The sequence below is a fragment of the Mixophyes fleayi genome, chromosome 4 (genome assembly GCF_038048845.1).
Source record: "Mixophyes fleayi isolate aMixFle1 chromosome 4, aMixFle1.hap1, whole genome shotgun sequence".
NCBI lineage: Eukaryota > Metazoa > Chordata > Amphibia > Anura > Limnodynastidae > Mixophyes > Mixophyes fleayi.
The window spans coordinates 78,286,111-78,299,601 of NC_134405.1; the positions used below are offsets into that span (position 1 = coordinate 78,286,111).

General features: G+C 39.4%; 1 protein-coding gene across 1 annotated transcript in view; it reads right to left on the bottom strand.

Moving 5' to 3' along the window:
- RASGRF1 (Ras protein specific guanine nucleotide releasing factor 1) overlaps positions 1-13,491 on the bottom strand; it is an 81,947-nt gene that overhangs the window by 29,409 nt on the left and 39,047 nt on the right. Inside the window, exons 3-5 of the mRNA XM_075207493.1 lie at positions 6,337-6,484; positions 1,037-1,126; positions 650-903 (exon numbers count right to left, since the gene is read on the bottom strand). Coding sequence (XP_075063594.1) covers positions 650-903; positions 1,037-1,126; positions 6,337-6,484 — 492 coding nt within the window. The remainder of the gene's footprint in view (positions 1-649; positions 904-1,036; positions 1,127-6,336; positions 6,485-13,491) is intronic.

Genomic DNA, 13,491 nt, shown 5'->3' on the forward strand with positions numbered 1-13,491 from the left:
TTATTTCATAGTTAGGCATCAGATGTAAAAGTCAATGTACCATGGCTAGACAAATGTGGTATTTATCGAGTTCTGCATTAATGGGATACAGGATTACCATCACACCTTATCACAACCCAGGAGGACCTATATACAGGACTCTGTTCTCCTCCAAACTAGCAGAACTGCAGAGTTCCATAAGTGGGATGGCTGAGCCGTACATACTAGGATTTTAGTCCTACTAATTCCTGTATAAAGAAGTGTACATTTGGGTGAAGTTCACCAAAAAGATCAAACATTGATATAAATCAATAAAAAACATGTTGTTTTCTTAGCGATTTTTACATTAGATTTATAGAGCAAGTTTGCCGCACTATATCATAAAAGGCTATATGCATTTGTATTATTATAACAACTTTTTTCAATTTCTAAATAAGGCTTGAAATAAAACTATTTTCCTATTTAACTCCACTAGCTCATGGCATTTATTTGATATGCTAAAACAACGTTATTTTACTGCAAAGGCTTAATTATTTATGGCTGTAATGGTCAGGGAGCTCATACCGCCTAACCCACGTGTTTATTTATCCACAGATTGGCCACTACCTTCTTCCTATATGGATCGCTGCCCCTCCAACAGTCACACATAACATAGAGGCTGGCTGTCTACCTGTTGAGGAAGATGCTGCTGACATCATCGTGAGTGATTGGCGGCTTCTTGGAGCTGGCCGCCATGCGCAGAGGCCGCAGGAAGTTGTTGACCAATATATGTAATTGCTGTACATACTCCGCCTCTGCTTCCAGCATGCTAAACACCACCTGGTTCCTCTTACGCATGCTGTCAGCGTGCGGGGACCTTGAGTAATCCTGGATTATGCTCTTCCACTTCCGCCGGCACAGCCAGCCACGTAAGAAGCTTTGCACCTGGGGACAAGTCACATAGGGAGCAGGGCAGGTTACAGATAGACAAGCAACAATAAAATGTGAAAGGTCATGTAAAGTGATCTGTTATTGGGACAACCCACGGTCGATAAGAGGAATCAGCGGATAATTTTACCTTCTTTATTTTCTTTATGTCAGTGTCTTCAGTTGAAGCTGAGCTCGGTGTGGACTGAATCCGCTCATTATCTTTCAGTAACGACGCAATCTAGGAAAAGCAGCAAGGCATGAATACATGACAAAAGGCAATCACATTATTGGTAATGCCTTGGAGTTAGCCATGGTGATATATGACAACTACTACACAGGGATTCTCATTTCTACATATTTTTGAAGAAAAACTCCACTCTCCTCTGTTTAAGTGACTGTGATTTGAAAAGGTTAAAAAAATAAAAGGACAAAACTTAATGATTCTTCACTTTGTGCAATACTACAAGTAAAGCAATGCAGCAACAGACACATAAAACAAAAACCACATAACTGCAGTTGCAGTCACACACAGATACAAAATGTATAAAAGGTGGTTCAGGACTGTAACTAGAGGCCAGCGTTATACTGTCTCATACATTGATGGGCAACAGGCAGCCCATGGGCATAAGGAGCCTGGCAAACTTTTACCAGCAGCCCCAGGTCTATGCCCCCGCTCTGACTGCTATTGAATAAGTCAGAGCTAGGGCCGTGGGTGAAGTTCTCATAACAGCGTGATGAGAGTATGCGCCTCCTCATCCTGTTACCGCACACCGAAGGAGGAGGAAGAGGGAGTGCAGATTGGAAGAGGAGGAGGAGTGCAGTGTGGTCAGTACCACGTGATGTCCCTCCTTGCTTTGTGGCAATTCCTGAATCCTGACTGACTAACAATTTAAGTGCACTTTTTGGGCAGGGTGGTATTAATTAGTGGTTATTCGTTATTAATTCGTGATAATTAATTGATAACTAGTAGTGGGTGGTCACTGGTACTCCCAATGTGTGGGGAAGTCTGAAGAGAGTTTTGGAATCTGAGGGTATGTGGGGTACTTTGGGGTTTGAGGGCATGTTGGAATGAAAAGGTAATTATGGGGCATTTTTAGTCCTTTTAGGGAAAAAAAATGTCTTTTCAACAAAATGTGCAGAGGAGATAGAGAGAAGGAGGGGAGCGCAGTAAGATACAGATAGGTATGTGTGTAAAACTGTATTTAATACTGAGACTGGGGATAATATGCGACCCCTTTGAAGGTTAGAGGGCATTATATGCAGCCCCTGAAGTGTATCAGTGGTCAAGAATCGACATATTTATAGGTGTCAAAATGCAGTCACAGATATATGTGTTAATCGTTGCAAAACAATAATATAATGGCGCCATTAAATACTGCAGTGCTGTACTTGGAAGAAATAGAGCATAGTACAGCTCAGCTGTTCAACAAGCAAAATACAGATCAAGCAAAGACAACATGTAGAACATTCAAGCAGCATAAATGCAGTAATACTGTAAGAAACACATACATAGGATGTAATAGGCAAGGTACAGAACAAACAAAGCATAATACAGAACAAACTAAAGGCAAAATACAAGGATGCATAGGTGGATGGGGGGGGGGGGGAGCAGAAAGAGAGACAACAGAAAAGAGGGTCCTGCTCATAAGAACTTATAATCTAATGGGGAAAGGCGACTGGTCTAAGTAGGTGGTAGACTGATGAACAGGTGGGTTTTTAAGGAGTGTTTAAATCTTTAGAGGAAGGCAGATATTGTGCAGGGAAGTGTATTCCACAGGTGGGGGGCTTCAAGGGAGACATCTTGTAAGGGGGATTGAAATGTGGTTATTAGTGGGGATTTGAGGTGCTGGTCATTGGCAGAAAGAAGGGGGTGTGGCATGAGAGGAGGTCAGAGATGTGGGGGGACAGGGAATAGCTGAGCTTTGTACTTGAGGGTAATGAGTTTGATTTGGGCTCTGCAGGGAACATGGAGCCAGTGTAAGGTTGCCAAACTGGGTAAGCAGAAGAGCAAGATCAGTCTTACTCTGGTGATGAGAACAGATTAGAGTGGGGTGAGACGGGTGAATGGCTTGAAGTCTCTTTATAAGTCTTTATAAGTGACCGGTAATCTGAATGTAAAAATATGAGCAGATCCTGGTCTTGGGGTTAGAACCTGGTGGCTGGAAAGAGCTGCACATGTTCCTGGGGTGCAAGAGGTTAATGGTCTGTTAAGGAGAAATTGCTTATGAAAAGCACAAAATCTTACATAAATATGTCATAAATATTCAGATTTTCAGCTTTTTATATGAAATAATTCTCATTAACACATCAAAGTGTTGGCAGCTGTGACACAGACATCACAACCCAATGACACCATGTCCTCTTATTTATCCCAGCACAAAGAGAGCACTACATGAAATGTACACAGCAAACGCTGTAACACCAGAGACTTAACTGTATGACAACTGTGTGCAGTACGTATTACAGACAAGCAGCTTATTATCTTTAGTGAGCAGATATGGCAGCTAGGTACAAGGAGACTAGGGGATGCAGGGCTAGCACTGTACACATCTAGGTCCTGTACTGTGGCACATATTAAGCCAATGGGAGGGAAGGATGGAAATACCAGCGTAGCAACAAATCAGACATTTCCATTCATTTTCTAAATTATGCGACAATGACAGGTTCTAATTGGTTTCTATAAGTTATAGTACATTTTACCGATGCATCAGTTTTCATCAATGTCCCACCACAGAGTTTCTTGCTTTGGATGAAACAGGACAGTGTTTTTCTGATGAAAATCAGAAATTCAAATTCCCTGTCTTTGTCAGATCTATATATTGTAATAATAATGTATATTTATGTGCTTCTTGTGACAAGTACTGTATTGTATGTGTTTTGTTATGTTGGTTTTTTTTTTTATAATGGATAAAATAAACTAGACAGTGTTAGTTAGTGAGATATGTGTTTGCAGCATAGTAAGAAGCAGCATGTAAAATGAATATAAAGAACAATAAAATGATAAATACACTCCATTTAGACAGAGCCACTGTGTGATGGGCGGCATGGTGGCTAAGTGGTTAGCACATCTGCCTCACAGCTCTGAAGTCATGGGTTCAATCCCCAACCATGGCCTTATCTGTGTGGAGTTTGTATGTTCTCCCCGTGTTTGTGTGGGTTTCCTCTGGGTGCTCCAGTTTCCTCCCACACTCAAAAAACATACTAGTAGGTTAATTGGCTGCTATCAAAATTGACCCTAGTCTCTAACTGTGTGTGTGTGTATGTTAGGGAATTTAGAATGTAAGCTCCAATGCGGCAGGGCCTGATGTGAATGAGTTCTCTGTACAGCGCTGCAGAATCAGTGGCGCTATATAAATAGATGATGATGATGGACACTGCATGGGCTCACAACACCTTCAGCATCCTTGCTAAACACATTGTTACACAACAGCATATATTACACGCAAAAGTCAGCCTGTAGAAATATTATATAAACAATTTTATGAGTTGTGTTGGACAGTGGAATAAAATAATGTAAATGTGAGTAAACTGATTTCAGTTCTCTACGGTCCATCTGTGCAGAAACCACTGCAGGTCATTTACAAAGCCTGCCCAAAGACGGCCACAAAACACCTTGGGCTATCAAGCTGAGAGTTTTCCGGTGGGTTTGAAAAGTGGAAATGTTGCCTATAGCAATCAATCAGATTCTAGCTGTCATTTTGTAGAATGTACTAAATAAATGATAGCTAGAATCTGATTGGTTTTGCAAACCCGCCGGAAAACTCTCAGCTTGATACATTTACCCCCTTGACTTTGCATCAGTGCACCTTGACAGTCTTCCCAGCACACACCAGTGTGCACCTCACCTCCGCACTTGGAAGAAACCTCTACAACATAGTTGCCTACTCTCGCGGAATGAACATATGACTCCCAAATTTCTGGGAGTTATTGGGCAGCACGGTGGCTCAGTGGTTAGCACTTCCTCACAGCACTGGGGTCATGAGTTCAATTACCGACCATGGCCTTATCTGTGTGGAGTTTATATGTTCTCCCCATGTTTGCATGGGTTTCCTCCAGGTGCTCCGATTTCCTCCCACACTCCAAAAATATACTGGTAAGTTAATTGGCTGCTATCAAATTGACCCTAGTCTCTCTCTGTCTGTCTGTCTGTGTGTGTTAGGGAATTCAGACTGTAAGCTCCAAAGGGGCAGGGACTGATGTGAGTGAGTTCTCTGTAAAGCGCTGCAGAATCAGTGGCGCTATATAAATAAATGATGAAGATGATGATGATGATGATGACTCCAGAGAGAGTGCAAAATCCCCCATGCTGCCATTTCCCTGGTGCAGTGGATTAGGGCGGGGCTTAATGACGTGATTCGAACAGCCACATTCCCACACACTCGTCCCCAGGATCTACCCTCCAGGATCTCTCGGTGTGGACATTGAAAATGTCAACAAGTATGCTAAGTAAATGTGCACCTCAATATGCTGAGAGCCAGAAAAATATTTTAGTTCAACCTTTACTGCCACCCCTTTCAATTAAATTGATTTTTTTAATTTTATTTGTAAAATCCTGCTAATTTTAGCCTTATTTATGGCTTAAATAAATCATGAGTGTAAGAAATGCCCCTCAAATTCCACTGTCTCCACCCATTTTTCTCATAACAATAATTTCATTATAATAAGTTTGTTCCACAAAAGTAAATCTGATTTTTGCACTGCTATGCAAAATGAGGTCAGTCTAGTTCAGTGTTGGCTAACCTTTGACACTTCAGGTGTTGTGAAACTACAAGTCCCAGCATACCCTTCCAGCAATGAGCTCTTATATATTTTGGCAAAGCATGTAGTTTCACAACACCTGGAGTGTCACAGGTTAGCCAACACTGGACTAGGATCAATTCTACTGTACTCCTCCCCTATGCCTGTACAAACTGAGGTATATACCATATCCAAAGCTGTATTTACACTGCTTTTGTGGTTAGAAAATTACCTCCTTTGTTTGCCAGTTTATACTCTTTACACTGCGCACATAGGATGAAGCAAATAGTGTCCCCTGCTAATAACTATGGATAATATACCTGTCTGTCACCAGAGGGCCCCCCCTACTTGCATTACTTATAGTTAAGTATCTTTATTAGTGTTTCGGTCAACAAGTTTGTATAGGGGTCAACTGAACTACTAACCATAATAATGTAGCCTATCAATTCACTAGGAACCAGGCACACCACCGATGCACAAACTCATGCAGTGTTATCACTGGTTCCTTGTGAATTGCTCGGAAGCAATCTCAGAATGGCGATCTTCCTGCTGTGTAGTGAACTTTAAGTATAGTTTATGATATTATTTGAATTTCTTAGCTACTACCGAGGAAATAATAATAATAATAATAATAATAATAATAGGAAATATCAAATATTTATAAAGTGGATCTATTATTATTGGAACTTCTAGATATTAGAAGGATCTCACCTCAGACTTGAGACGCTCAACCTCTACCTCTCCATCTTCTATCTGTTGCCTCAGCTGCTTTGCCACCATCTTCTCAGTGTCCACAATCTGCAGTAAATGCAGATACTTCTGCATCAAAGCCTCATGCTCGGTCACCAGAGTCTTGTAGCTGAGACAGTAAAAACAGGTTCAAATAAGACAGCGATGGCCAGGAGATGAAATAGAGTTACAATCCTCATTTAAACACTTGTCACACAGGGATCTAATGAAGAAGAGAATTACCACCACTAGGAGATGCAATATTAAAAGGATACTGAAAAGAAAGTTTGCTAACAGGTTATGGCACTGTTCCAGGGAGCTGTTCCAAATGATACTTCTTATAGCTACGATGACAAGACTAACACTCTGGAATCAGGGTGAATTTTAGGAGGTCATGTGTCTAACAGTTAACAAAAATGCCCCAGAGAATAGGAATTTATTTATGAAATAACACTTTTGGATCAGAAGTCCCCCCCTGCTCTAGTGATACTGAAGCAGTTAGTGAGGACACATTGAGATGTTGTAGGAGCAGCCTCTAGAGGGAGATGAAATGTAATAGTATAATAGGGACTCTGTGATACATATTTTATATGGACAAAAATGTTAGTTTCAGATTTTTTATTGAAAATATGAAAACAATGAGAATGTATTTTAGATTAGTTCATTTTTAGTTAACTATTAATGAAGTTATAATGCTTGTGAAAAAATAACCCATGTGTGAGTGTGAGAAACTTACAAGGGCTTCAAGCATTTCTTCAGATGAATCCAGAAACATTCTGTATTCTAAGAAGGGTTGTATAGTATATTTTTATGGGCTGTAAACCCATTTATTAAAAGCATAAACATTACATGCAACATTTCACTGGGTGCGTGCATATTTATGTATACTTTATTGCTCAAACCCCAAGGAAACAATCATGTTTACAAATATGGATAGAGGCATTATACCCCATGCTGGCCACACACACTATGCTGTTTCTGACAATATCAGGCTACCGGCCATATATCACTGCACATGTGGCCCTAGAAAGAGCCCAATGGCCATTAATCATACCCAAATGAATCCAATAATTATCAGCCATGTAGAAAAATTAGGTCACAAAATACTGAGACACACCTGTTCAGAAGACAGTCATTGACAGACCGCCAGTCAGAAGACAGCCACTGAGAGACCGCCAGTCAGAAGACAGCCACTGAGAGACCGCCAGTCAGAAGACAGCCACTGAGAGACCGCCAGTCAGAAGATAGACACTTAGAACCAGCCAGCCAGAAGATAGACATTGAGTGATAGCCATTTAAAAGACTGGACTGTGATTGGCCATCTTCTGTGAAGACATGAGTAACCCAGCCATTTGGCTAAATTCTGTAAGCCTAAATCTTGCCTAATTTGGCCACCAAAAACTGGTCAAATTGAACAGTGATCCTGACCCTGTGTATGGCAGGTTAAATAATTGTTTATTTAAAGTTGTTTATTTAAAGGAAAGGCATGTGCTAGGGGATATTTAGAGATAACATATGCCACAGCTACACATGCGCATCACCATGAAGTTTTACAAACAATAATGAGAGCATCCTTCCTCTTGTTGCCTATAGCTGAGAGTCCCTTTTTCTCACTTGCTTCCTACCCCTCTCTTGTCACTTATGGCTAATCTTGCGATCCTTGCAATTGCCATTATTAATATTATTATTATTATTATTATTATCTTAGATATATAAGGTGCCACAGTGCTCCGCAGCGCCGTACAGTAGGGAAAACAGGTCATACATAAAACAGGAACATACAAGGTAGACAAAATAAATGCAGACATGAAAACAGAAGGTATGGAGGACCCTGCTCATTTGAGAGCTTACATTACTAAGTGGAAGAGGGCACAGCTGAAACAAGAGGAGCGGGTGTGGCTCAGACTGGAGTTTTGGACAGTTGTGAGGGTGCATTAGTGTGAATAGTGTTATCAAGGATAAGGTCACCTCTAAAAAAAGAGATGGGTTTTCAAAGAGCATCTAAAGATTTGAAGGCTTTGGGAAAGTCTGATTGAGCGTGGTAGGGAATTCCATAAGTGGGGAGCAGCACGGGAGAAGTGTGAATGAGAGGTGGTTACCAGTGATGAGACAAGGTGCAGGTAAGAGGTAGATGTCAGAGAGCGGGAGGGAGAGTATTTTGATATGAGATTCGAGAAGTATGCAGGGGTAGTCACTTGGCAACACTTGTCTAACCCATTGAAACATAATTTGATTTATTTTACCAATTACTACTTGTTTTTGTTACCTGCACTTTTTTTCAGTTCTACTTGACATGTACTATGTAAATTTTTGGGAACCTATGTTTTTTTATGCGAACTTTGTCTACCTTGTTTGTACTATCGCCATGTACAGCGCTGCGGATCTTGGTGCCACCTATACATAAACATTAGAAATAATAAATACCACAAATATTCAAGCATGGTTTCCAGGATGGGGGTGAAGGTCATGCAGCACTAACAACCCAACACAAGTTTATTAATGTCCAAAACACCATTCAAATATTCATGTTTAATGGGAAGTTAGATATGAAGTGAGCTGGTTCCATTTCATATGAAAAGTTCATACCCATTGATATCACATCAAGCGATATTTCAAACAGTGAAATATTGGCCTCATTCAAACACTAAAACATGACAAAAGTTTAGCCTTCTGCCATCTCCAGCACTTAAGACAATATTATGAAAAGTAAAAGATCTAAATTAAAAATTAAAAAAAACGCACCGAAGTATAGGCTTAGGGCTAGATTTACTAAGCTGCGGGTTTGAAAAAGTGGGGATGTTGCCTATAGCAGCCAATCAGATTCTAGCTTTCATTTATTTAATACCTTCTACAAAATGATAGCTAGAATCTGATTGGTTGCTATAGGCAACATCTCCACTTTTTCAAACCCGCAGCTTAGTAAATCTAGCCCTTAGTCTCTGGAGCATAAGAAGTCCCAGGTCACACACAATACATCCCGTCAATATCAATGAATTCTCCGTTTCAGAAGCAGCTGATATGTGCTTCTGGGTGGTGGAATGGAGTTGAAAAATAGGAGTGGCAAGGATGTGCCTGAAGCATTTTTAATTCCTTTACACACACGAGTGAGCCAAGAATTCATCTTCTTCACTGTCAGCCCTGAAATCTACCCAGATTTAAATAGTGCACCTACTAGACAAGTGTTAACTGCTTAATTACCCTGAGCAATTACTCTTTTCAATAGAAATCATGTACTCCTTAGTTAGGAAACAGCGTATCTCTTCCTGTAAGTTTATAAAATTATATTAGGAGTCAAGAAGATATTCATTATCATATAATCAGAAATCACTGCTTTACAGATATTATTTAAATGAATATAATGTAATATACAGTGATTCTAAGGTATATATTAGAATCACCTGTGTGTTTAGAGAAATAATGACTAACTGGCTGACAGCAAGCAGGGATTTGTAGTTCAACAATATCATGTAAACTTGTATTTTCTCGAACATGGAATAGATTTTAGGGCAATCATTTAAAAAAAGGACACTGGAGAACTTGGGAGGGTTCAAAGTTGGTCAACTTTATTAACTAAAGAAATGGAGATGTTAGATTATAAAGAATGATTTGACAAAGTGGGCCTGTTTACATGGGGGAGATGGCATTTTAAGATTTGACCTAAGTGGCATGTATAAATATATCCAAGTTCAATACTAAGATTTCCAGCTGGGCTTTTCATAGCTAGGAATGTGCAGGTGACAAGGGGGCATCTGAATGGAAGAAATATGTTTTCATAATACGCACCTTCACTGTAAGGGTCACCAGACTGGAATACTCCACAAGGAAAGCAGTGCTGCCCAATAGATCAACTGGATTTAAAAGTGAATTGAATGCCTTTCTTACAAGAAATGGTATCTTCAGCTATAATTATTAAGTGATTGATCCAAGAAAGTAATCTGATGGCCATTTATAGGTGTTCAGGCATGTTACAGAAGCTGCCGATATATGTATGCTTCAGCATGTTAAATTCACAGCTGCCTAGCATATATTTTTGTTTACCTTCTGTGGGATCAATAGGACTTATCCCCTTGTGCAGGGCTGCAGAACTTTGTGGTGCCTTATACATAAATTATATAATAATAATAATAATAATAATACTACATTATATAATTATAAATATAATAATAATAATAACAAAAACAACTTAATGGACATTTATCTTTTTAAATCTTGTTAACTATGTATCACTATACAGTGTATATGCATGCAACCCTGAGATGTCTATCTCTGGCTTTCAGTCTATGGATTCTGTCCATGACATGCAAGTTTTACACAGACAGCAAGAGATCATCCACACTCTGCAATATGCTTCAACAACCAAAATACTTGTCACCTGAGCACGTTCTCCAGATGGGCCTCTAGGGGGATATTGGAACACGTAAGCACTTATTACTGGACAGAAGGTGTACTATGGAACGGTTGATATAATAGAAAAGGAACGAGAATTGCTATGATTTATAAAATATTATATTGCCAAATCATTGCACTACCAACATCACTGTAACACAACCATACAAGGAGAAAACACATAGTCTACCTTGATTGTAAGCTCTTCAGGCCAGAAAACACTATAATTGTGTTACTCTGTGCACTCAGTTTTTATCATTCTAACTGCACGAGTAATTGTTGTGTTCTAAGAATTCAGTTTACATAAGAGAGCATTCTATATCAAGGCACACTCATCATATTTATTTTGCCTTTGTATTTTTATAATGGACATTAGTAAGAGATTTAACTATTCACATTACTCTTGTTGCAGGGGTTACGCTAAGTTTATATATAGATGGCGCTATTATTCCTTGTAGAGCTTTCTATGCAGCAGAGAAAAATTGTTTTGTGTCTCTGTCCCTTAACCATCCAGCCTTCTCTTATGCCAATCTTATTAATGTGTGATAATCTTCGTACAACACAAATGTTCACGGGTGTGGCCGGGCTGATGGCATTAGGGTCATTGTCAGGTCAGAGAAACTGAAAATTTTGCAGAAAGTAGGCACAGGGTAGACAGATGCACCCCTTACGTTTTTGTTAAGCCTCTATTGAGAGAAAAGATAACATGATGTCTAGGATATACATTCATTGCTACTAAGCACAATTAAGCATACATTTTTAGGCACCAGTGACTTGAACGCAAAAAAATATCTATTAGCGTCCTCTGAAGAAAGCACAATTACCCTACAATTAAAGGGGAAGTCCAATGAGGGAAATTTTCACTTCTTTTAGTGCCACCCTGCCTATTATTAATGTGGACTCTCTGCACTGAGAACCCTGATATTATCTACAATGAAGCCACCAGGACCACAGTTGAACAAAGGTCTCCAAGAACTTTAATAAAGACAAGGTGGCACTGATCGGATGGTTTTAAAAGGCTATCCAATCTCGTACTGCAATCCCTTCTAAACCAGTTTTGAAACTCTTGCAAGATCTCCTGCCTCTGTTCCTGAAGCTTTGGGACCTTATAAACAGCCAACTGAGATAAAAGGGAAGAAACCCTAAATGAGTAAATTTCATCTCTTGCCGAGTCCCAATTGTAAAGCGCTACGGAATTTGCTGGCGCTATATAAATAAATGTTGATAATGATGATGATGAGTCACATGCCTTTAATACTAAGAGAGTGAGTGACAGGTCAACAGGCGAAAATAAACTAAACAATTGTATCAAGCCAATAAAACAGTCTGCATACATCATTTTGTAAGTAGGTGAAGTGCCCAGCTGTCAGAAATCCTCTTGGTATCTCCACCTGCAGTTTATCAAATACACACCTTTATGTTTCTGCTGTAGTGTTGCATTCATTATACATGCCACTAGACAAAACTATACACAGATATGAATGGGAGGTAGTTATTAGATGGTATGTGAACGAATGGATGAAAATAAGCATCCTATATTGTGTGCAAAGAACATGTTTCATGGATAATGTAAAAAAAAATAAAAACTACAAAAATAGATAGATAGATAGATAGATAGATAGATAGATAGATAGATAGATAGATAGATAGATATCCTGGCAAGCAAAGGACAGTGTAATGACAAGTTCAGGGAGATTTTCAACCCTATGTGTATTGCAGCAAGGACAAGTCAGAGTAGGGGGTAAATGTATGAACGTGCGGGTTCTTCAACACCCGCGTGTTCAGCGTGTTCTGCGATTAAATTTCAAGCGGCGCTGCATTGTAATTTCCTTTACAATGCAGCGCCGCTTGAAATTTAATCGCCGAACACGCGGGTGTTGAAGAACCCGCACGTTCATACATTTACCCCTAGGTGTTTAGTGGGGGCAGCTTAACGGCCTATGCACACAAGTGTTTTTTCGTTATGTCTGATCCATTTTTAGATGGAGGATAGATAGACGAAAACTGTTTTTTCTTATTAATGCACACAGACTTTTCTGTATCCTCCGTACTTCCATTGTGTCTTATTGTGACAGTCATTTTAATAAGAGTAGTTTTTATCCATCATTTTCCTTGTTTTTCTATTGAGTCAATTAGAACTGATGAAAAAACAGATAATGTCCATTATTTTTACCCGTTTTCAATGGTTGGGGTTACCATGCCCCTGAACCGGAAAAGATAGCAGTTCCGCAAGAAGACAACCACAACACCAATCAAAATGGACAGTTGGATATAAAATATAAAATTCCACATTTATCACAAATATCTTACAATTCTCCTTAGTGGCCATTCACAGCCCCAAAACAACCCACAAAGTACAGGATGTTACATGATGTGAGACTGATAAAAGATTAATGAATAAAGGATAAAACATGTATCCAGTAATAAAAATATCTAAAAATGTATTTTGAAAACTCAGAAAACAGAAATAAACATAAACACGTATAAAATTGGATATAGTTCTGTAATAAGTTATAAAGTGGATTTAAACACCCATATGGACATAGCCTAGGCTTTGGGTGAAAATTACAATTATTCAGCTAGGAATCTGCAACGTACATAAGAGTCTCTGTCATTATTACAGGTTGAGGCAAAGGGAAAGTACTCCTCAATTCAACGTGACAGGGGTAGTGTGGGGAAGTCAGAGGTAGCTTCTAAACGCTATCTGGTAATGTACAGGATTCTAAACAATTGAAAAAACCCTAATCCAAA